The following is a 25,782-nucleotide window of genomic DNA, read 5'->3' on the forward strand; positions in this document are numbered from 1 at the left end:
TTTTTATGAATTTTCAATCACTTGCTGGGAATATTCACATTTATCCAAAAATCCAGGATACCTACTGAAAGCTCTTGCTAAGTTTAGTAGCCACTGTAAATCTTCAACTCAGCTGTTCACCAATGAACTAAGGTTGAAATTTTAAATTCCAGTGGTTTTGGAGTGTGTCAAACCAATATCCATGCTCCCCTCCCTTTTTTGGTGGTTGTTTCCTAAAGTCATCACTGCACTGTACATAGTGTAGTGGAGCTGAGGGAGGCTGCTTGCCCTCCAGATGGCTGGCCAGAGTGAGCATGTATGGCAGCATCATACTGTCTTTAGCTCTCTCGCAGCCTCATGTCACTGCTGGTCACTAAAGCTGACAGTGAAGATGTACTCTCCGACCCCTCATCTCTCCGAAGGTTCAGAAATGACTCTCGAGTTATCTGAAGGATCTCTCTTAAGCCTCTGTTTTCTTGCTGGAAGGCAAACAAAAAGATGCTGTCACAAACATTTCCTAATAAAAGATCAATGTGTGGAAGACACAGGTAAGAAGTACACACTAAAAGTAGTGGAGGTCCTGAGGACACAGACACTGGTTTCTGGGGTCTAGAGATCTGAGCAGAGGTCATGTTTGGTATTTGCAAAACTTCCTGATTCATGTAGGTCAGAAATGGCCTTGTTTAGAGTCACAATATAAAACAAGAAAACGAGGGCCAGAGAGATAGAGAGCATGGAGGTAAGGCATTTGCCTTGCATGCAGGATGGTGGTTCAAATCCTGACATTCCATATGGTCCCAAACCTGCCAGGAGTGATTTCTGAGCAGAGCTAGGAGCGACCCCTGAGCACTGCCGGGTGTGACCCAAAACCCAAAAATAAATAGATAAATAAATAAAATAAAATAAAAAGAAAATGGCACATGGCTTATACGTATCAATAGCAACTAGAATGTCTTCATATTTCACTACTTTCATTAATTTCATGTAAAGCCCAGAGGACACATCCAGTCTGCTTCCTCATGTGAAAGAATAGGTAGATATTTTTAAGCAAAGTAAATAACCAAATCTAACAATGATAAATGATCTGCACCTCTCCCTTCCCAATTATATATGTACTGCAAGAAAATTGCAGACATTTGAGAATAATTTTGTGACTGATTCTCTACCACTGTCTTCATTCTTCCTTTCAAAGTTTCAATGGTATAAAGAAGGAGATCAGTTTGCAGTATGCTACTATGAATCAAATTTCCCTCCAATTAAGTGAAACCCAAACTTTCTTCTCTGCTTGGCTTTTTTTTTGTTTTGTTTTTTGCATGACATCCGGCAGCACTCGGGCTACTCCTGGTTCTATGTTCAAAAATTGCTCCCGGCAGGCTCAGGGGACCATATAGGATGTGGGGACTCAAACTTCCTTCTGCATGCAAGGCAAATGCCCTACCATTTTGCTATCTCTCCTGTCCCTTTGGTACAGTGTTTTGAGCTGAAACAAAGAGCAGTTGGTAAAGTCTAAAATACTTACTCTTTGGCTCTTTACTGAAACAGAGTTCTTGATTCTGATATGAAGCATGAGAGTACTGTATATTTAGAGAAAATCAGTAACAACCCTTGTAAGTTTCACACCAATGTTTCTTTGTTGTTTTTGGTTTTTGGGTCACACTCTGTGACTCTCAATTACTCCTGGCTGTGTGCTCAGAAATCGCTCCTGGCTAGAGAGACCATATGGGATGGCAGGGATTAAACCAAGGTCCATCCTGGATTGGCTGTGTGCAAGGCAAACACCCTACCACTGTGCCATCGCTCCAGCCATCACACTAATATTTCTTATGAAAATTTCAGAGCATAAAGTCTGTTCTCCCAATTTTAGTCAGTCACTTTGAGATAAAGGATAGACAAAATAAGTTTCTTTTTGAGGTAGGGATGGAGGGGACAGCTGCCAATGCTCAGGGATTAGTCTAGATTCTGTGATCAGGAATTATTCCTAGAGTACATGGGGTAGGACCATATGGGATAATGGGAATTTAACTCTGGTTGGTTGTGTGCAAGGCAAACACACTACCGGCAGTACTATCTCTCTAGCCATGATAAAAGGTTTTATGTTTTCTACAAAATGAACATCTAAATAATATTATAGATAAAATCATCACAACTGCATCAGTGTAGTGATTATAAAGAATAAAGAAATTCTTAAAATTGCTTAATTGGGGCCGGAGAGATAGCATGGAGGTAAGGCATTTGCCTTTCATGCAGAAGGTCATCAGTTCGAATCCCGGCGTCCCATATGGTCCCCCGTGCTTGCCAGGAGTAATTTCTGAGCATGGAGCCAGGAGTAACCCCTGACCACTGCCGGGTGAGACCCAAAAACCACACACACAAAAAATTGCTTAATTGGATAAATACTGACTTATTAATAAAGCTATATAATATCCCAAATAAATTTTCTCAGTTCATAGTATGAGGCTGTACTGACTGCAGATTCATGAGTTACTAAGAAGTGGTCCTGCACCATACAGTAGGCCCGTAACTCCATTAAGAATAATATTGCCGGGCTGGAGAGATAGCATGGAGGTAAGGCGTTTGCCTTTCATGCAGGAGGTCATCGGTTCGAATCCCGGCGTCCCATATGGTCCCCCGTGCCTGCCAGGAGCAATTTCTGAGCCTGGAGCCAGGAATAACCCCTGAGCACTGCCAGGTGTGACCCAAAAACCCAAAAACCCAAAAAAAAAAAAAAAAAGAATAATACTGCCCTTGGGGCCGGGCAGTGGCGCTAAAGGTAAGGTGGCGCTAAAGGTAAGGTGCCTGCCTTGCCTGCTCTAGCCTTGGACGGACCGCAGTTCGATCCCCCGGTGTCCCATATGGTCCCCCAAGCCAGGAGCAACTTCTGAGCACAAAGCCAGGAGTAACCCCTGAGCATTACCGGGTGTGGCCCAAAAACCAAAAAAAAAAAAAAAAAAAAAAAAAAAAGAATAATACTGCCTGGGGCCTGAGCGATGGTGCTAGAGATAAGGCGTCTGCCTTGCGAACACTAGCCTAGGACAGACCGTGGTTCGATCACCCGGCGTCCCACATGGTTCCTCCAAGCCAGGAGTGATTTCTGAAAGCATAGTCAGGAGTAACCCCTGAGCACTAACAGGTGTGGCCCAAAAACCAAAAATAATAATAATAATAATAATACTGCCGGGGCCAGAGTGATAGCACAGTGGTAGGACGTTTGCCTTGCATGCGGTCAAACCTGGACAGATCCCGATTCGATTCCCGGCATCCCATATGGTCCCCCGAGGCAGGAATAACCCGACTGTTGCTGGGTGTGACCCAAAAACCAAAACCAAAAAAAAAGGGAATACTGCCAGTTTCCTGACTATGGGAATGTATTTACACATGTGTTTGTACACTGCCCACGTAGTACATACCCACATGCTTTACAAGTGGTATATATTCTCATAAGTATAAACATCCCTTGGTATATAGTTTTCACTACATTTACAACTAAAACTTACTTCAAGTTGAAATATCCGTTCCTGTTCCTTGCAACCTTGTTGCTCATCAATTTCAATCGCCTTCTTCATTACTGCTGCCATCTCAGTGATTTGGTCAACATGAGCCTGTAACTCCTGGGGGGAAAAAAAAGATGGATGTTGTAAATTAGTGAAATACTTTACATATATATATATATTTTTTTATTTCTGGATCCTCTCCTTTTTATACAACCTGTATGGGGGCACTTGATATGAATGAAATATTTCAGCATTTATGAGAATACAGACTGATCATGAATGTAAACTTAAAATCAGATTTGTCAGGATTAGAATAAGGAGCACAACATAACCAAAACCCACTAGCAAGATTAATACTCAGATTTCACATTAATCACTTTTTTTTTCTTCTTCTTCTTCTTGTTTTTGGGCCATACCGAGCAATGCTCAGGAGTTAATCCTGGTTTTTCACTTAGCAATCACTCCTGAAAAGCTCAGGGGACCAAATGGGATGCCAGGAATTAAATCTGGATGGGCCATGTATAAGGCAAATGATCTACCCATAGTGTTATCACTCTAGACCCCTTTTCTTCTGTTCCCATATACACTTCTTTTTTTTTTTTTTTGGTTTTTGGGCCACACCCAGTAACACTCAGGGGTTACTCCTGGCTAGGTGCTCAGAAGTTGCTCCTGGCTTGGGGGAACCATATGGGACACCGGGGGATAGAACCGCGGTCCGTCCAAGGCTAGCGCAGGCAAGGCAGGCACCTTACCTTTAGCGCCACCGCCCGGCCCCCCATATACACTTCTAATCTAAGTAATGGGAAAAAACATTGCTGATATATCTGATCTCTTTTCCTTGCTGAAATCTTCATAAATTATAAATCCTTTTTATATTATCCAATCTTAAAAATTTGGCCTCTAGCCAATCTAGAACCTTTATTAGTTTATGATCATTACTTAGAACAGGAATTTTTTATGTGCCAATTATTTAGTGTTTGGTACATAACACATATTAATATATTTAATAAAAATTTTTCTTCTTTTAAACATTAATATATTTAATTGCCTCACAAACAGCTCAAAAAAAATTTCAGTCTGAAATAGGCGACTACAGTTGTTAAAACAGCCCATCTTAACTTTTTGTTACAATGCACTAAGCATTGTTGGCTAAAAGGAAAAAAGCCTATTCTGATTTCAAGGAGCTGTCAAATGAAAAGAAACAAAAATGTTTAATAGCAGAAATGAGAACAGGTTTTTTTGGGGGGGTATTGACTGTTGTTTTCTGGGCCACACCCAGCAGTGCTTAGGGGTCAGTCTGGGTGGAATTTAGGGATGGAACACAAAAAGGTTTCGTGCAAGGCAAATGCCTTCTCCATTTTAAGAAGGGTGTGCAGTTCTTGAAACCAGGACATCAGATATATGTCTGATATGTTACCTATGAGCTATTAATATTTTTTTAGTGAATGCTTTTTACAAACTATCATTCATGAATTATTGAGTTATTTTATTCAGGTCAAACCTGAACATATGTAATAGTTCTAATAAACATTTATTCTCTTTAAGTTCTTGTGTAAGTTTAAGTACTTTATTTGTAACATGTATTTGAATGGGATCCCCCAAACTTAATTACAAAATAATAGGAATATATTTAGTGAGCAATATGTTTAGAATTGCTTAACCAACAACTGCACCTTTACGTTTTTTGATGGGGGAACCTCTACAAAACTAATATGCAGGAAGATACAAAAAAGTAAGCATGGTCTGTTAATAAAGTGTTTCATTTAAACTTAACAAGGTCAGGGGCCGGAGAGATAGCATGGAGGTAAGGCGTTTGCCTCTCATGCAGGAGGTCATCGGTTCGAATCCCGGCGTCCCATATATGGTCCTCCCGTGCCTGCCAGGAGCAATTTCTGAGCCTGGAGCCAGGAATAACCCCTGAGCACTGCCGGGTGTGACCCAAAAACCACAAAAAAAAAAAAAAAAAAAAAAAAAAAAAAAAAACTTAACAAGGTCAGAGAAATAGGACAGTAGGTAAGGCACTTATCAGAGTTTGATCTCTGGAATCCCATATAGTCTCCAAGCCCCAGCACAACCCAGAGTAATCCCTGAGTACCACTGAATGTGCCCACTCCCCAAAAAAGGGGGAAGCTTCATATTTTAACTTAGGCCAACTTAACTTAGGATCAGATTTTTTTTTTTAACAATTAACAAGTTAACTCTTTAGCTGCAATAGTGACACTTCAAATACTCAGTGGCCACCTATAGCTGGTGTCTTCTGAGTGGGCAGCACTATCAAGAATATTGCTTTCAGGCTTGCTGTTGAAACAATGTAACTTTGTAATTCATGGAGATCAATAAAAATAATAATTAAAAAAGCAGAAGCTTTTATCTTAGTTCAAACTTAAAGCCTGGTTTCCATTATAATAGCAAACATTATTATCAAGATAAACATCCATTAAGTACTACAATGGTTAAAAGAAAAAAAGGATCAAATCTCTTCCTCTGTAAAGGCAGCCTAAGGCCTAAAAGCAAGTTTTCTATAGCTAATTGCAGTGGCAACTGGAGGAAGGGTATGGAGTAAAACTCAAATACCTGGGCTGGACAGAGCTGGAGCTCAGGCTTTGCATGGAGAGGCTCGGATTTGAGCCCCTGGCAGTGTCAGGTTCCCTGAACCCTACAGGGAGTGACCTTGGTGCACAGGTATAGAGCAGCCCATTGTGTGGTCTTTTACTGTGCATGGTCAAAGAAACTAAATCCCAACCCTTCCCAACAACAAAAACAAAACATTTCTGAATATCTGCAGCTTTCTTAGCTTATGATTTAGTATGCTAGAGTACTGACTAGGTTAAAGACTAGACAAGAAGCAAATAATTGTTTGAATTTTAAATAGAAGATAATAAAAATACTGTTTTTTGTTTTTGAGCCATACCCAGCACCCAGCAACGCTCAGAAATTGGCTCCTGACATTACACTCAGGAATATCTTCTAGTGGTGCTCAGTGGACCATATGGGAGCTGAGGAGCAAACCCAGGTCAGCCGGACACATGCCTTAAGATGGTTTTCATTTATAACTTTTGCTAAGGGTTACTTCAACTTTAATAAAGACCTAAAAATTATAAAGGCTATGGTAAGTATATTATAACCTTAAAATACCTGAAAAAAAAAGTCACTTGAAATTCTTTGTGTTAGCTCAAACTTTAAAGGACTACAAATTCTTGACCCAATTTAAATAGTCCACTTAACCTGGTTGAATTAAACAAAAAATTTTAAATCAGATTCAAGTGATTATCCTTTGATGCCCAGTTGGAGATTGAGCATGTGTGCTATAGATTTTATATTTTAGTTTAGGGGCGTACTCTGTGTGGTGCCTGAGGGAGATCATGAGAGAACTGATCTAAGTCTCTTGCATTCACACTTGACATCTGAACTATCTCCCTGGCTCTAAAAGTTACTAAAACTTTTCAATACCCAACACAAGAAACAAAAATATGACAACCTTTAAAATCTCCAAATCTCAAAATAGAGAAACAGTACAGAATGTAAGGTGCTTACTTTGCATGCTGGCAACCCAGTGAGATCCCCAGCACCACATCAGGTCCCCTCCAAGTACAGAACCAGGAGAAAGTCCTAAGCAATTATGAGTATGTCCCCCATCTTCTCCCCAAAGAAAAAAAAGAAAAGCCCCCAAGCTAACAATAACCAACCAACCCTGAAGATCTTAAGTAGATCTGCATTATAGATTAAATAGACCTTAAATAAACCGTCATCACAAAATTATGACAGACTACAAGTTTTCTGCATGAATGTTTTTACATGATTACTAAAAGCATTCTTTGAAGCAATTTCATTCATTTCCTAACTTAATCTAGGAGGAAAACTCAATGTAAAAACTTTTTTAAAAAGCCCCTGCTCTGTCCACAACCCCAAAGTTGAGTGTTTTATTTATTGTACATTCTGATTCGCTTCCAAGTGCCTCCTCTCCAGTCCATGCTGAGGTGCTTCAAGGATGTGCCGAGATGCATCAAGGAAGACCCCTTCGGAGCTGTTACGGTGTACCATGTCAATCTGTAGCACAGAGCCATTAAAGTGTTAATACGGATATTATCCGTACTTTTCAGACTTGACTGAGTGTTAGTTCATGCGTGTTAGCCAACTGTTTGAAATGTTTGTTATTTTAACATTTCCAAAAAGGTATCTTTTAAAAAATAATGTAAAAACGAGTATTTGGTTGAAAATGAGTTCTTCTAAAACTTTTAATGCTTTAAATGTGTGCTCAAAAACCCCTTTAGTGAGGGCACAGTTCTGACACTGTATCTTGAAAGATCTTTTCCTCCAAAATACTGCGATCGTAAAGGTATTAAAAATCTTTTGTGTTGAGGCATATCATAGCACTCAGACCTGCACACACTTTGGAATTACTTTTCTCTCCATCCTCACCCCTTTCCTGCCTGTGCATGCACATCCCCCAATAAGAATTTCAGGAGATGGATCTGAAGGAATTTTCTTCCTTTCTCTGACACTACCAGAGTCTTCTCATGAATGACTCATTTTGCTTCTCTAGCAATCTAACAATAATAACTCCTCATTCTCCACTTTAGGATTCATCACAGTTTACCTGGCATTGGACCATTTGGTATGTATCACTCATCACATTCCAAATGACTATTGCAGAGTAATGGGAACTTATTTATTCATTCATCCCATTGTAATAACTAAGCCAGTATACGTGCTAATGAGATTTTAATTGATTTCAGTGTATCCTTTTTGGGAAAAATCAAAATCACAAACATTAATATGTATTAGTCAGAATTAATAACAATTAACTGAACAGCTATTTCTATAGAGGGCAAGACTCAGCATTTATATGAAGAATTCAATCTATACAAGGGAAATAGATGGTCTATAGCTATCTTAAGAACTGTTTCATTTTACCAGGGGAAATGAATTGTAATGGGGGAATGAATTGTAAAAATAAGAAAAACTGCTCATCAAGGTAGCCTCTTCTTTAGAGCGTACTAGACAGATTATTGAAGATAGGTGAAATAACTTAATACTCAGGTTGTTGACCAGAGTACATTTTGAGTTTTTAAAGATTATATTATTTGTGTTTTTTTGTTGTTGTTGTTTTTGGGCCATACCCAGCGGTGCTCAGGGGTTACTCCTGGCTGTCTGCTCAGAAATAGCTCCTGGCAGGCACAGGGGACCATATGGGACACCGGGATTCGAACCAACCACCTTTGGTCCTGGATCGGCTGCTTGCAAGGCAAACACCGCTGTGCTATCTCTCCGGGCCCCAAGATTATATTATTTTACTAGTAATTTGAAGTCAACTAATCTTTGTACCTCAGAAAATAAAAACAGAGCCAGGTATGTATTTTAATTTAAATGCTTTATAAATCTTATGAAAAATAAATTTTATATGCATAAAATTCCCATTAAATATATATTTAAATAATTTAAATATAAATATATCCCATTTAAGTGGATCACAGTAACCCTGCATTTATTATATTACTACTTTTTTTGTTGTTTTGTTTTTGGGGTCATATCTGATGATGCTCATGGGTTACTCCTGGCTCTGCACTCAGAAATCGCTCCTGGCTTGGGGGACCTTATGGGATGCTAGGGATCGAACCCATGTCCATCCTAGGTCAGCCGCATGCTCTACCACTATGCTACCACTCCGGCCCCTATTACATTACTACTTGGCACATGGCTTCTAATACCAGCCATATCCGGTAGTGCTCAGGGCTTACTCCTGGCTCTGCACTCAGAAATTACTACTGGTAGTGCTCGGGGGACCATATTATGGGATGCTGCGGATCAAACCCAGGTGAGATACATGCAAGGCAAACACCTTACCTGCTGTGCTATCACTTCTGCTCTTATTTATTTATTTATTTTTGGTTTTTGGGCCACACCCGGCATTGCTCAGGGGTTACTCAGAAATAGTTCCTGGCAGGCATGGGGGACCATATGGGACACCGGGATTCGAACCAACCACCTTTGGTCCTGGATCGGCTGCTTGCAAGGCAAACACCGCTGTGCTATCTCTCCGGGCCCCAAGATTATATTATTTTACTAGTAATTTGAAGTCAACTAATCTTTGTACCTCAGAAAATAAAAACAGAGCCAGGTATGTATTTTAATTTAAATGCTTTATAAATCTTATGAAAAATAAATTTTATATGCATAAAATTCCCATTAAATATATATTTAAATAATTTAAATATAAATATATCCCATTTAAGTGGATCACAGTAACCCTGCATTTATTATATTACTACTTTTTTTGTTGTTTTGTTTTTGGGGTCATATCTGATGATGCTCATGGGTTACTCCTGGCTCTGCACTCAGAAATCGCTCCTGGCTTGGGGGACCTTATGGGATGCTAGGGATCGAACCCATGTCCATCCTAGGTCAGCCGCATGCTCTACCACTATGCTACCACTCCGGCCCCTATTACATTACTACTTGGCACATGGCTTCTAATACCAGCCATATCCGGTAGTGCTCAGGGCTTACTCCTGGCTCTGCACTCAGAAATTACTACTGGTAGTGCTCGGGGGACCATATTATGGGATGCTGCGGATCAAACCCAGGTGAGATACATGCAAGGCAAACACCTTACCTGCTGTGCTATCACTTCTGCTCTTATTTATTTATTTATTTTTGGTTTTTGGGCCACACCCGGCATTGCTCAGGGGTTACTCAGAAATAGTTCCTGGCAGGCATGGGGGACCATATGGGACACCGGGATTCGAACCAACCACCTTTGGTCCTGGATCGGCTGCTTGCAAGGCAAACACCACTGTGCTATCTCTCCAGGCCCATCACTTCTACTCTTTTTTTTTTTTTTTTTTTTTTTTGGTTTTTGGGCCACACCCGGTAACGCTCAGGGGTTATTCCTGGCTATGCGCTCAGAAGTCGCTCCTGGCTTGGGGGACCATATGGGACGCCGGGGGATCGAACCGCGGTCCGTCTCCTAGGCTAGCGCAGGTAAGGCAGGCACCTTACCTCCAGCGCCACCGCCCGGCCCCCACTTCTACTCTTAATATCAACTTCTAAGATATAAGAAAGTTTCATTTTGGGAAGCCCCTCTAAGCAATAGTTCAGGGGCATGTTCAGCAACACTCAGCCTATGGGCTAATGCTTCAGTTCGAGGGCTGGATCGTCCTTCATTAGTTGAGAAGAAGCCAGGGATCAAACCTGGGTCCTTGTAAATGAATACCTGTGTCTCTCACCCACGATATTTCTACAAGAAATATTTAGCCTTTTATAAAGGATATTATTTGTTAGAAATATTTTGGGGCTGGAGAGATAGCGTGGAGGTAAGGCATTTGCCTTCTATGCAGAAGGTCGGTGGTTCAAATCCTGGCATCCCATATGGTCCCCCGAGCCTGCCAGGAGTGATTTCTGAGCACAGAGCAAGGAGTAACCCCTGAGCGATGCCGGGTGTGACTCAAAAAAATTTTTTTTTTAAATTTAAATGCATTTCATGTCAGGATAGTTAAAATACAGTTTACACAAAATAAAAATTATAAAAAAAATACAGTTTACAAAGTATAAATAGAAGGCCAGAGTGATAGTACAGTGGGTAGGGCATATACCTTGCATCAGGCCCACCTGGGACAAACCCAGGTATCCCACATGGTACCTGAGTCTGCCAGGAGCAATTTCTGAGCACAGAGCAAGGAGTAACCCAAGTGACACCAGGTGTGACCCAACACCCTCACAAAAAAAAATAGCATATATATGGGGGCTGGAGCAACAGCACAACGGTAGGGGATTTGCCCTGCATGCGGCCGATATGGGATGAACCTGGGTTCGATTTTCTGGCACCCCTGAGCCTGGTAGGGCGAGTGAAGTGCAAGGACTAATCTCTGAGCATCGCTGGGTGTGGTCGAAAAGCAAACGAAACAAAACAAAAAACAAAGCATAAATAGAAAACATAATTCTGGGGCCGGAGAGGTAGCACGGAGGTAAAGCGTTTGCCTTGCATGCTGAAGGATGGTGGTTCAAATCCTGGCATTCTATATGGTCCCCTGAGCCTGCCAGGAGCAATTTCTGAGCGTAGAGCCAGGAGTAACTCTTGAGCGCTGCTGGGTGTGACCAAAAAACCAAATAAAAAAAAAGAAGGGGCTGGGAAGGTGGCGCTAGAGGTAAGGTGTCTGCCTTACAAGCGCTAGCCAAGGAACGGACCGCGGTTCAATCCCCTGGCGTCCCATATGGTCCCCCCAAGCCAGGGGCGATTTCTGAGCACATTGCCAGGAGTAACCCCTGAGCGTCAAATGGGTGTGCCCAAAAAACCAAAAACCAAAAAAAAAAAAAAAAAAAAAAAAAAAAGAAAACATGATTCTACTTTTTCCAGCAATTATAGCAAATAAGGGACAAACACAAAAAAGAGCAGATACAGGGATCTGACAAAATAAACAGAAAAAACAAAACAAAACAAACCACTGACTCTGACTTCTATCTATCTCAGTTTTTTTCTTCTTGGTTTTTGGGTCACAGCCGGCAGTGCTCAGGGGTTACTCCTGGCTCTGCGCTCAAAGATCGCTCCTGAGAGTCTTGGGGGACCATATGTGATGCCAGGATTCGAATCACCATCCTTCTGTGTCTAACGCAAATGCCTTACCTTTGGGTACATCTCCGGCCCCTATCTCAGTCGTTTTTAAAAAGTAGTGTTACCTGATATATTTTGAGGGTAGAGAGCATAATTTTAAAAAGTTTTAGCATTTCAAATTTTTACAACAACGTCAACGCACAAATTAGAAATATTTCTTAAAAATATTCATATAAAATTATTTTGAAATGAACAGACTTACCTTTACTTCCCAAATAAGAAAAAAATCAAACAGTAAATGATACATAACAAGAAATGAGAAAATGAGGAAAGGTAGAGAATGTCAAAGAGAAGTAGTATTTGATGACAGATATCTCAGTTATCTGTAATTAAATAAAACAAACAAGTGAACCAACTGTTCCTCTTTTCCATTTCACATTATAGTTACAGAATGGATTACCTTGGAGTGCTGCTCTTTTAACTTCATTATTATACCTGGATCATCTTTTTTGCTAGCCATTAGCAGTCTAAACATTTGTTCTCGATACTTGCTCATTATAAGTTCCAAGGCAGACTGATGTTCTTCTAGGGATGTACGTAATTCTAGCAAGAGTAACAGTATATTTTATTCAAATGAGTTAAATTAATTCTCTTCCACATCATAGCTATTAAAAAATAACTAATGTACTGCATTTGTGTGAGCACCACAACCAAGTATGTCTGTGGTTTCTGGATAGAAGGAAAGGGAAGGGAAACAGAACGAATTTAAAATGTTTTTGTGGGGCCAGAGCAACAGCAGTGCTTGCCTTATATGCAGCCTACCCAGGTTCCATCCCTGGCATCCCATATGGTCCCTTGAGCACACCGAAAGTGTTTTGTGTGCCTGTGCTAGAGAGTGAACCCAGAGTCTCATACAGTCTAAGAATCACTCTACCCCAGAGCTACATCCTTAGTTTAAAAGGGTATTTGAATAAAAAAACTACATGTAAAAATGTTGCTATACAGAAATAAAGAACATCTAATGGACACATGTATTAGTTTTTTTAAATGACCATTTTAAACCATTTTTGAGAATCAAAATTTCAACCTTTACTGAACAACACTGGTCAGATAACACTCTGTGCAGTACCAAAAGATGACAGATCTTAGAATCTAGTGGAAAAAAGTTCATAACTTATAGCATGCGTGAGTACAGAGAGAAGTGACATTCAATACTAACATTCTAGGGCCTAAGAGATAGTACAAAGGATCCAGTATCCCATATGGTGTCCCGAGCCCATCAAGAATGATTCATATGGCCGAAGCGGTAGCGCAGTGGAATGGCGTTTGTCTTGCACGCAGCTGACCCAGGACGGACCTGGGTTCGATCTCCAATGTCCCATATGGTCCCAAGTCAGGAGCAATTTCTGAGTGCATAGCAGGAGTCACTGAGTGTGGCCCAAAAACCAAAACCAAAACCAAACAAATGATTCCTGAGCTCTAAGCACCACCAGGTATGTCTCCCTGTCATTCCCTCAAATTCACAAAACAAAGAATCAAACACATAAAAACAGGAAGAAGGAGAAGAGAAGAAAGTAATAAAAGCTTCATAGAAGTGTAATGCTAATATAGATTTGCATTCCTGAGTTGAAAATTAAGGAAAGGGCATTTTTAAGTAGGAGGCTGGAATGTTTTGGGGGTAGAGGATACTTTGAAGTGTGTCTGGACACAAATTCGGATGACAAGAGTCAGCATTTCATGGAATAAACAGCTTCACAATAAAAGATTTGGAATGGAGAGAGATGGTCTCATAAAAAACTACAAATACAACAGAAGGGCTTTGTTTTTATTGTTCTGGCATTTTGGTGTCACACTCAGATATGCTCAGGACTTACTCCTGACTGTGTTAGGGATCACTCACAGAAGGACTTGGGGACCTCACAGTGGGCCAGGGATTGAACTCAGGTCAGCTATGTGCAAGACAAATGCGCTCTTGTACTATCTCTCTGGGCTTCACAATAAAGTTCTAAAGCAAAAGAAACTAATAAAATATACTTTTGAAAATCAATCCGATGACTTTAATGAAGATCAATTAGAGAGGGAGAAACTGTAATGAAAGACCAGTTAGGTTAGACAATGCAAGCAAGAGAGAAAACTACAGCTGGGTCTGGGACTACAAAGCAGTGAAGCTGAGTTATTTAGTAGATGATAATAATGGCACCAACTGAGTATTGAGAGTAAGAATTTAAGATAATCTCAATGCAAAGACTACACATATATAGGTTAGAATAGGAGAAATATATTTGACAAATATGTGGGATTGAAATGAAATTAATGTCCAAAATTAAATTTAGCTCGCTATTTCCCTACTTTGAAAACATCAGTTGCAGATGTTTTCTTCTTGCTTTGCTCTATGTAGTGATAAAATATCTTGCCTTTGTTTTCTTGCTGCAGTTCTCTGATTTGTCTATTTTCTTGCTGGATTCCCATAACCAATGTGGACCGTGGTCGATGTCTTGCAACTTCATTCAGTTCTTGAATTTCTTCCTGATACTAATATGAAGATGGAAGAACAACATGTGGAGAGAAAATATGTGAGTAAAACATATCATATGTGAGTAAAACTATACAGAGTATAGTTTTTAGAATATATATATGGAGTTCTTACAACCCAATAATAATAGGATAATGGCAACAGTTAATATTATCCATGCTTCAAAGTTGGTAGGAGAGAAGATATTTAGTATACAGGTACAGTTTTGTCTCCCCACCATTTTTTGTTTGTGTTTGTGTCACACCTGGCAGCACTCAGGGGTTACTCCTGGCTCTGCGCTCAGAAATCGCTCCTGGCAGACACAGGAATGCTGGGATTGGAACCACTCTCTGTCCTGGGTCAGCTGCGTGCAAGGAAAATGCCCTACCACTGTGCTATATCGCCAGGCCTCCCCACCATTTCTTTTGTCTGATCATCACAATTACTACGTCCTAACATTACATACAGACTTAAAAAAAAGGGTAAAGTTCCTTTTTTGTTGTTGTTGTTTTTGGGCCACACCCAGCGTTGCTCAGGGGTTACTCCTGGCTGTATGCTCAGAAATAGCTCCTGGCAGGCACGGGGGACCATATAGGACACCGGGATTCGAACCAATCACCTCTGGATCGGCTGCTTGCAAGGCAAACGCCGTTGTGCTCTCTCTCCGGGCCCGTAAAGTTCTATTTTAAAAAAACTAAGCAGGAAGAGTGTATTTTCAGGGATCATTTCTATAGTATGTGACTAGAGAAGTTTCTCTGATCGTGTAGAGCACCCAAAGCCACGAGGAGGAGCCAGAGCGTCCTCCCTGAGCATGAAGCCAGCTCTAAGTATATCTTCTGTGACCACCTTTGGCCATTGATGATCGTTCTCCCTTTCCTTTGCAAAGGGTAGAAGGAGAGGATGCAATCTGAGTGGTAAAACAAACAAACAAACAAACAAAAAAACCTAAGCAGGAATTTGGGACAAAAGTTAATCTTAAATATTCTCATCATATGCATACATGTAAAGTGGCAGTTTTGTTAACTAATCTTACTCTAGTAATCATTTCCAAACACATACATTTACCAAATCACTAGTTTCACACCTTGAATTTTTAGTGTCAATTATGTAAGCTAGAGAGGGAAAACAAACAAAAAAAAAAGATTTAAAGATATACTTCTCCCATAAAGACAGTCACTGTGGGTAGGGAGTTTGCCTTGTATATGGCTCACCCTAGATTGATCACTGGCACCCCCTAGTGCCTTCAGCCCAACAGAAGTAATCCCTGATTCACAGTCAGGTGTAATCCCTGAGCACCACTTTGTGGGGCTCAAAAGCCTTTAAAAAAAACAACAACAACAAAAAAAAAGGATACACTTCTCTATTAAAAATATAGCTATGTAGATAGCTAGTAAGCGCCTATAGTGATGCTTAACACCTTGAAGGGGAAGCAATTCAATGAAAGAGTGCATTACAATTTCACAACCATTAGAATGATCTTAAACACAAAAATATCAGCAGGGTAGGAGAGGTAGCACAGTGGGCAAGGGGCTGGTTTGATCCCCAACACACTATGACCCCCAACACCTCCAGTAAAGATTCCTGATTGCAGAACCAGGAGCAAGCTCTGAGCACCACCAGATGGGGCCCAAAAATCAAAACTAAAATTGCGTTTGATTACGCCAAGGATGTGCCAGACTATTGGCTAATAACAGCTGTATTATTCATGGTCCCATTCATAATCAGGGATGGTCATAATGTGTCTATATAATCTCCAACACCTGCTACTGGTTTGGTTTTGGAGCCAAAACTGTAGATTATCAGGGCTTATTCCTGACTCTGTTTAGGAATGAATTTTGGTGGAGCTAAGGGGACAATATGGGGTGGCAGGAATCTAACTCTGGTAGTGCAGGCAAGTGCCCACTTGCTTTTATTCCAGCGCCCAAAATAAAATTCTTATTCAAAAAGGAGGAAACATAAGTCAACCTATTTTAAAAGTGTAGAGAATATTTTAAAAGGAAAAATTAAGCATCACTTCTCAGTTCAAACCACATATAAATGTCAGTGACTATTTTAAAAAGGAAACAACAAGAAGAAAGAAGTCTGACCCGCTTCATGGCTTCGACCTGCTTATTGAGCGCTGTGGTCTGCTCAATAAGTGACTCTGCTGCATTGTCATGATCTCTCAGCCTTTCAACCAGAGCTTTGGCATCAGCAAGGGCCTTCTCAATTGTGCAACTCATTTCTGAAGAAATTCCTGTAATTAAAATTAAAATCAAGACTCAAACAAAGCCAGCACACCATCTTATTTCAAAGGTAGGTTTTCTTTTTCGGGGGAAGGGATTTAAAGAGGAACAGCCCCCACCCCCACCAGCAGTGTGCAGGAGCCCAGAGATCCCTGGCCATTAAGTTTTCTCCCTGGTGTGGTATCTAAGTGTGTGTGTGGTTCTGGGGATTGAAACCAGTGCCCTACAGCTCCAAGGCATGAATGAGTTCTACCACGAACCACATGCCAATCACACCCCCCCCCCATATGAAGTTTTAGAGAAATATGATGAGGGAGAGAAATACATATCGAAGAGAGAAAAAGTATTTCTTCAGAGAGGCAAAACTAAGAGTATATATCTCAGAGAGGCAGGAGATACCTAAGATGGAGACTACGCTAGGTATTTCTTTTTGTTTGTCTTTTAAGCTACACTTGGCAGTGCTCAGAGACTACTTCTGGCTCTGCACTCAGGAATCATTCCTGGCAGATCCAGATGTTTCTTTAGCTTCATTTAGTCTCTGTCTGAAAGAAAAAACATCCAATAACTTCTGTGACAAAAATGAATTTATAAAACTTCTTAAAAGTATAACATACACATAATGCCCAGAGATGAGGGCCAGAAGGACCGGCTCACAATATGAAGCTTACCACAAAGCGTGGTGAATGCAGTTAAGAGAATGACCACAATAATGTTAATGAGTAAGAGAAGCAGAATGCCTGCTAGAATACAAGCTGGGGGGTAGGGGACAAAGGAGATGGGGGCATTAGTGATGGGAATGTTGCACTGGTGAAAGGGGGGGGTGTTCTTTTTATGACTGAAACCCATGTTTGTAATCATGGTGTTTAAATAAAGATATTAAAGTGTAACATATAGTGGGTCATAGCAGTAGCACAGCAGGTAGGGCATTTGCATTGATTTTTTTTTTGTTTTGTTTTTTTGGGGCCACACCCATTTGATGCTCAAGGGATACTCTTGGCTAAGCACTCAGAAATTGCCCCTGGCTTGGGAGGACCATATGGAGCCGGGGATAGAACCACAGATCTTCCTTGGCTAGCGCTTGCAAGGCAGACACCTTACCTCTAGCGCCACCTCACTGGCCCCTACATTGAACATGGATAACCTGAGTTTGATCCCTGGCATCCAATTTGGACCCCCAAGCAATACCAAAAATAATTCCTGAGTGCAGAGGCATGAATAACACCTAAGCACTGCCGGGTATTGCCCCAAGACGAACTAAACAAACAAAACAAACAAAAAAGTATAATATATAGCAAGCATTTCCAGACAAGCTATATTTCAGGTTAGGGAAAGAGTACAGTTTACACTTGTAAAAGCTGCTCTGCATGAGGGCACTCCCTAACTGGTGCTCATAGACTCAGTCTGTCTTTTGCAGCCAAGGACTATCCATCTTTGCCTGTAAGCTCCTCCCTAAGTCCTGTCTGCGTGGCTGACCTTAGACAGCAATCACGAAGGCCAGCTCCAAGGATCTCTTTGTCATGCTCTATCAACTTCTTCCTGAAGTTCAAAGGACTCTGGGAGCCAGTATTTGTCTCAGGATGGTTGTTTGTTCTTCTATTTATTTATTTACTTAGGTTTTGGGGCCACACCCAGCAGTGCTCTGGGGTTACTTCTGGCTCTGCGCTCAGAAGTCACTCCTGACAGAATCAGGGCACCATCCGGCCCAGCAAGGGCGGTGGGCAGTGGTTCGAATCCCGGCATCCTATATTATCCCCCACCCTGCCAGGAGTGATTTCTGAACCCACCCAGAGCCAGGAAGAATTCCTGAGAGCCACCGGGTGTGACCAAAAAAAACCCAAAAAACCACCCAAAACACCCATAAATGATGTTTTAAGAATTCTAGGGCCTGGAGAGATAGCACAGCGGCGTTTGCCTTGCAAGCAGCCGATCCAGGACCAAAGGTGGTTGGTTCGAATCCCGGTGTCCCATATGGTCCCCCGTGCCTGCCAGGAGCTATTTCTGAACAGACAGCCAGGAGTAACCTCTGAGCACCGCCGGGTGTGACCCAAAAACCAAAAACTGAAAAAAAGAATTCTAGAAAACAAAGCATATAATAAGTCAATAGATTTTTTTTTTTTTTAATTTTTGGGCCACACCTAGTGATGCTAAGGAGTTACTCCTGGTTATGTGCTCAGAAATCATTTCTGGCTTGGGGGACCATATGGGCCTCCTGGGGATCAAATGGTGGTCCATCCTGCATCAGCAGTATGCAAGGCAAACGCCCTACCACTACACGCCATCACTCTAGCCCCACTTTTTTTTTTGGTTTTTGGGCAACACCTGGCGGTGCTCAGGGGTTACTTCTCGCTGTCTACTCAGAAATAGCTCCTGGCAGGCACAGGGGACCATATGGGACACCGGGATTCGAACCAACCACCTTTGGTCCTGGATCGGCTGCTTGCAAGGCAAACACCGCTGTGCTATCTCTCCGAGCCCCAGCCCCAGTTCTTTAATTTTTATGCTTACACCTCAAAACAAAACAGTTAAAAATAATCTCAGGGCCAGAAAGATGGAAAAATGCTTATCTTGCACACAGTAAACCTGAGTTCAATCTGCAGCACCACAAAAGGTCTCTCCCACCAGGAGTAATCTCAGGCATAAGCTAGTAGTAAATTCTGAACAAGGCTAGGTGTGGGGCCCTAAACAAAAAAATTTTTTTAAAGATTAATTAAAAGATAAATGGTTTTTACTGAATATCCTTGTTTACAAGAGGCATTCATATAAAATGATAAAATCATAACAAATCAAAAAAGAAAGTTCAAATTGTATACTATACTTCAAGTCTGGCCTGTCTTTCTGGGATGGAAAACATGGCATGAATACTGAAACTACCATGGATAAGATCTGACCCAATCAGAATGATTACCTGATCCTCAGACTGGCACCCTGCCTATAAGATCTGCTATCTCTCAGAATCATGTTTGCTTTTACCTATTAAAAAAAAATCATCCTGGTCAAACCTGGCAGAAAAACAAAGCAAATCACCTTCACTGGGAATACTAAGATATTAAAAAAGGCACTTCAAGGGGCTGGAGAAATAGTATGGAGGTAAGGCATTTGCCTTTCATGCAGAAGATTGGTGGTTTGAATCCTGGCATCCCATAAGGTCCCCTGAGCCGGCCAGGAGCAATTTCTGAGCACAGAGCCAGGAGTAACCCGAGCGTTGCCAGGTGTGACCCAAAAATCAAAAACCAAAAAACAAAGGGCATTTCAAGTCAGCATGGAACGTCAGAGGGTAAACAAAGACATGAACAAAAAACATTTGGAATATTTAAAGCTTTATTTTCATTTTAATTAGGCTTCACAGAAAATAAATGTTACCTGATAGGCTTCTGAAGTTACAATTAAAACATCCATTAAAAAAAAATCCCAGTGGCCCGGAGAGATAGCACAGCGGCGTTTGCCTTGCAAGCAGCCGATCCAGGACCAAAGGTGGTTGGTTCGAATTCCAGTGTCCCATATGGTCCCCAGTGCCTGCCAGGAGCTATTTCTGAGCAGAGCCAGGAGTAACCCCTGAGCACCGCCGGGTGTGGCCCAAAAACCAAAAACCAAAAAAACAAAAAAAACAAAAAAAACCCAGGGTCAGAGTGCACAGGATGTAGGAGTGCTTATCTTGCACTGCCAGTTCTAGTTCAATCCCCAGCACTATGTATAGTCACTCAAGCACCACCAGGAGTAAGCCTTGAGTACTGCTGGGTATGGCTCACAAACAAACAAAATACATGTTACACAAGAAAATACTATTAGGGGCTGGAGAAATAGCATGGAGGTAAGGTGTTTGCCTTGCATGCAGGTCGGTGGTTCGAATCCTGGCATCCCATATGGTCCCCCAAGCCTGCCAGGAGCGACCCAAAAACAAACAAACAAACAAACAAAAAAAAGAAAATACTATCAAAATTAACTATATTTAAATTTAATTACTAATAACAACAGGCCTGCTTGAGGAAAGGAACTGTAAAACATCAGTAATTCAAAGAATAGTTCTAATAGCACATAGGAATAGCGGTAGTTTCTAATAACCTGCAAACTCATTTCCTGTTTGTGAAACCACAAGTTAAAAATACTTCATAGTATGCATTTTGCTTGACATCTTTTTTCTGAAATCCCTGTGCAAACTGCCACTAGCCCCCCTAATAGGCAGATGAAGAGAGAAAATCATTTTCCACAATAATTTTCCCATTTTGGGGGCCACACGCAGTTGTACTCAGGGGTCATTTAAAAGACCATATTCCACTGCTGCCAGAAATAAAACATGGCTCAACTGCATATAAGCAAATACCTATCCGCTGTATTCTCTCTCCAGCCCCTCACGGTAAACATTTCTTTTGTTTGTTTGTTTGTTTTAGGGGTTACTCCTGGCTATGAGCTCAGAAGTCACTCCTGGCTTGGGGGACCATATGGGACAAACCGCGCTCTGTCCTAGGCTAGCGTTGGCAAGGCAGACACCTTACCTCTAGCGCCATCACGCCAGCCCCGTTAAAAGTTTCTTAAAAGACTCCCAGGAAAAATCTTTTCAAACATGTAAATCAAGTTTATTTTTCTATTAAAAATCCGTTTTTGGTGGGAGAACAGTTGTTGGACCACACTCACACCTTGCAGTGCTCAGGGTTTACTCCTGGCTCTGCACTCTGGAATTACTTCTGGAAGTGCTTGAGGAACCATATGAAAAGCTGGGGATGGAGCCCAGGTCAGCCTGAGTTCAGATATGAAGGTGACACAGATGTTGCTACTGTGTCACTCCTTAGGAGTCACTCCTGGCACTGTTTGAGGGACCCAGTTAAATTATAATTTCTAAACATATAAAGTGCTTGTTTTAACTAAACAAGTGTACTTATAGTTTCCTACAAATTTATATAAATTATAAGTGAGTTTTAATAAACTTAAATTTTATTCACTAATGCTTCTCAGATGTCACAAAGAATATTATAAATAATATAGCTGTTAAAAATAAAACTGGGTGGGAGGGGAGAAATAGGGCATTTGTCTTACAGAGCATTGCCTCACAACCAGTCATTCTGTGTTTGACACCCAGCATAGCACATGAGCCCTACCAGGAGTGATTCCCAAGTGTGGTCAGGATCATCTAGTGTGGCCCAAATGAATATAGACAAAGGCTTATGACTGCTGCTACAGTGCTACTTTGAGAGGAGACTGCTGAAGATAAGCTACATAGAGGCAAAGTAATAAAAGCTGTTTCCTTAGGGTGGAGTGCTATCACAGCCATAGGGGTGTTTGCCTTGCATGTGGCTGACCAGGGACGGAACTCTGGTTCGATCCCGGGCATCACACACACACACACACACACACACACACACACACACACACACACACACCCCGGGCATCACACACACACATATCCCGGGCATCACACACACACACACACACACACATATCCCGGGCATCACACACACACACACACACACACACATATCCCGGGCATCACACACACACACACACACACACACACACACACACACACACACACACAGTCCCCTGAGCCTGCCAAGAGCGATTTCTGAACACAGAACCAGGAATAACAAGAGTGCTGCCAGGTGTGACCCAAAAACCAACCAAACAAAAAAAGCTGTTTCCTTGAAACAGAAAGTAGTTTTTACAATACTATCTAGTACTAGTAGACTATGAGTTCACATGACTTAAAGACTAGAATATTTAAAAATAAATGTTTATTCCCAGAAAAATTATTATGCTCAAATGGCAATTCAAAATCAAAGCCCTTCATTTTGTAGCATTTAACCAAATTCATTTATTTTTTTTTGCCCTTTTTTTTTTGGTTTTGGTCTACACCCTGTGACAATCGGGTTACTCCTTGCTATGCTAAGAAATCACTCCTGGCTTGGGAGACCATATGGGGCACCAGGGGATGGAACCCTGATCTGTCCTAGATCAGCCGTGCACAAGGCAAACAAACACACCTGACCGCTGTGCCACCGCTCCGGCCCCTACCAAATTCATTTATGGTGTACACAGTTGTATGTCAATTAAATCTCAAGGTAAAAGTAACAGTGGGCAGATATTCAGAGCCATATGGATGTAAAAATGACTCACCCTGTCGCAGGGAAGTGTTTTTGGGACCAGGACTCCTTCCCCAACTAGCCACATCGTCGCCCACTATACTACCCAAGTGCTTGGCAGAAGGCTCAGAACATTCTGCTGCTGACAAAAGAAAAACTAACACCCACCGAAGACAGTAAGTACCAGCTGCTGAGACTAGAACGAGGGGTTAGAGAAATGAGACATTCACATCATCCTTCTTTCTTCACAAACCCATTATCCCACAGCTAGACAGAAACAGGAAAATTGGGACCACTTATGTACAGCTGGCAAGTCTTCATTATCAACAGTACAGTTCGTGGATTGTTTAGGCGAGCTCCTACAGGCAACATGAACACATACCATATTTGCCTGCGTATAAGACGGCCGGGCGTTTAAGACGACCCCCTAATTTTGCAGTTAAAACAGATTTAGGCCTATATTCGCTGTATCAGACAGAACGTTCCTGTGCTGCATGTGTTCCTGTGCTCATGTACCACAGTGAGCCAATCACAACAAGCAAAGGTCCAAAGGTTCTACTGTAATAGACTTTCTCTCTGACTGGCCAACCTGAGCAGGCTTTTGACAAGTGTAGATTCGGTCCAGAACATTGTCTAATCTGCATGCATAAAAAAACTGCTTGGATTGGCTGAGTTAGAGAGGCGGAGGGTCCGAGCAGCCTTGCAGTGATTGGTGCAGGATGGAGTTGGAAAATTCGTTTGTGGCAGTATTCAGACGATTTTCGTTTCGATAGTGATAGCGGCATATTGAAACATTTTTCGGGATATACTCGGCATCTAAGACGACCCCCGATTTTCGGTTGACTTTTTTCTGTTTCAAAAGTCGTCTTATAAAAAAGAAAAAAAAAAGTCGTCTTATATGCCGGAAAATACGGTACATTGAAAAAACAGAAACGGGGCTGGAGGGATAGTACAAGTCCAAGGACGTCTACCTGGCAGGCAGCGACTGCCCTGGGTTCCATCACCGGTATCCCTGTATTTCCTAGAGCACGGCCAGAAATAATTCCTGAGTGCAGAGCCAGGAGTGATCCCTAAGCATGCCAGGTGTGGCCCTCGCCGCCACCCCCAAGGGCAAAAAAACCCCAACAAACCAAAACTATAAAAGAAAATAGCAATGCATGGTTAAGGGTCAGGAAAGTAGCGTATAAAGGGCAGGAGAGAGAAGAGTACAGGGGGGTTAAGTCCCTGCCCACCTGGTTGGATCCTGGCACCAAGAATGATGCGCTGGACCTGCCAGGAGAGATCCCAGAGCACGCAGGGTGTGGAGGGCACACACACAGTCCCCCAAGCCATTGGATGTGGATGGACATACACCCACACACCCAAGCCACCTGGTATGGACGGACACACACATCCAAGTCACCGGGTGTGGATGGACACACACACACACACACACACCCCAACACACACACAGCCAAGCCAATGGGTGTGGACGGACATGAACACAAACACACACAGACACCGGGTGCACACGGAGACACACACACCCAAGACATACACACAGACACCAAGCCACAAGTGTAAATGGACACACACATACCCACATCCAAGACACACACACACAGCTAAGCCAATGGGTGTGGACGGACACGCATGTACCCACACCCATACACACATCCAAGCCACCTGGTGTGGACGGACACACACACACAGACACCCAAGCCAATGGGTGTGGACGGACACGAACACATACACACACAGACACCGGGTGCACACGGAGACACACACACCCAAGACATATACACAGACACCAAGCCACCGGTGTGAATGGACACACACACACAACCAAGCCAATGGGTGTGGATGGACACACACACACACACATACCCAAGCCACCTGATGTGGACGGCCACACACACACAGCCAAGTCAATGGATGTGGATGGACACACACACACATCCAAGCCACCTGGTGTGGACGGACACACACAGACACCCAAGCCACTGGTGTGGACTGAGACACACACACACCCCAAGCCCCCCAACGCCTTCCGAGAAAACCAAGACCTACACCGGGCTCCGCATCGGACGGGGAGAGCGAGGGAGGGAGGCGGAGTCGGGGGCAGAGCCGGTGGGTGGTGGACAGCGCTGGGGCCGGGGCCCGAGACGGGCAGCAAGCGGCTAGGCGTATAGCGGGACCAGAGGCGGCGCAACCGGGCGGAGCTGCAGCGACCCCGAGGGGAGGGGAGGGGAGGCCAGTGGCTTCAGCGACCCCGCGACCCCCGCCCGGCCCGGCGCGCGAACCTGCAGCCGCGCGCACTTCCGGTCGAGCGAGCTGGCGTGCGGGGTCGGACCCCACGGTTCCCCACTTCCTCCGCACGGAGCTCGGCCCCTCGCCCGCGCCAGGCCCCGGGGGGAAGCGACTCGGGCCGGCTAGGCCCTCCTGGACGCCGCGGTTCTTCAGCGAACTCCCGCAGCAGCAGCGCGCGGAGGATGCGGCCGGATGGCCGACGCCATCCTTGAAGCGGGGCCGGAACGCCGCCTCCGGAAGCCGCGCCTCAATCTCGCAAGATCTCGCTCTTCTCGCGTGATCGTAGGGAAAGGCCGGTTCGGGCTAGACAGAGCGCCACGGACATGCGCAAGAGCTAGCTAGGGGGCGGGGCCTAGCAGCTTTAGCCCGCCCCTGTCCGGTTCTTTCGAGGAAGTGTCCCGGATGCTCTCGCAAAGTCTCGCGAGATTTTTTACCAATGTGGCTAGAGTGGAGGGGATTGAGTTAGGGGCGTGTGGGGACACTCGGGGCGGAAGCGCCTCGTGCGAGTTTGATCCTTGGAGGCTGTGGAGGTTCGCAAAGCCTTCCCGGGGAGAGTGTGTGGGAGAAATTGAGGGGACGGGGCGCGCTGCCTCCCCCCCACTTCCGGCTCTTATCTAACTGCCGGTCTGTGACCGGCGCGCCCGGCTTCTCCGCGCAGTGGGAAGGC

The 25,782-nt window shown here is 43.0% G+C and overlaps 1 protein-coding gene and 1 non-coding gene across 3 annotated transcripts; one reads left to right on the forward strand and one right to left on the reverse strand.

Moving 5' to 3' along the window:
- Positions 1 to 25,237, reverse strand: FGFR1OP2 (FGFR1 oncogene partner 2). Of its 2 annotated transcripts, XM_049783847.1 has the most exons (7): positions 25,109 to 25,237; positions 16,618 to 16,766; positions 14,433 to 14,550; positions 12,479 to 12,621; positions 7,404 to 7,517; positions 3,474 to 3,587; positions 1 to 458 (listed from the first exon to the last, which is right to left on the reverse strand). In XM_049783847.1, exons 2-7 carry the CDS (start codon positions 16,750 to 16,752, stop codon positions 318 to 320), a joined length of 765 nt encoding a protein of 254 aa, XP_049639804.1. In that variant the 5' UTR covers positions 16,753 to 16,766; positions 25,109 to 25,237; the 3' UTR covers positions 1 to 317. The 2 variants fall into 2 exon arrangements, with proteins under 2 accessions (XP_049639804.1, XP_049639805.1); XM_049783848.1 differs by lacking the exon at positions 7,404 to 7,517.
- On the forward strand, positions 15,234 to 15,446 carry LOC126023353 (small nucleolar RNA U3). Its single transcript, XR_007500499.1, has one exon. It is a non-coding gene; the product is annotated as a small nucleolar RNA U3 (small nucleolar RNA).
- Positions 25,238 to 25,782: the final 545 nt, after the last annotated feature.

The sequence above is a fragment of the Suncus etruscus genome, chromosome 11 (genome assembly GCF_024139225.1).
Source record: "Suncus etruscus isolate mSunEtr1 chromosome 11, mSunEtr1.pri.cur, whole genome shotgun sequence".
NCBI classification, from domain to species: domain Eukaryota; kingdom Metazoa; phylum Chordata; class Mammalia; order Eulipotyphla; family Soricidae; genus Suncus; species Suncus etruscus.

Excerpts from the sequence above, each read along its gene's own strand:
- FGFR1OP2 (XM_049783847.1), bottom strand. The coding sequence starts at position 16,752 with ATGAGTTGCACAATTGAGAAGGCCCTTGCTGATGCCAAAGCTCTGGTT. Across the intron at positions 7,518-12,478 it reads TAAAAGAGCAGCACTCCAAG|ATTGACATGGTACACCGTAA; the intron begins GTAATCCATTCT and ends TCTGTGCTACAG. Across the intron at positions 459-3,473 it reads AACGGATATTTCAACTTGAA|CAAGAAAACAGAGGCTTAAG; the intron begins GTAAGTTTTAGT and ends TTTGCCTTCCAG.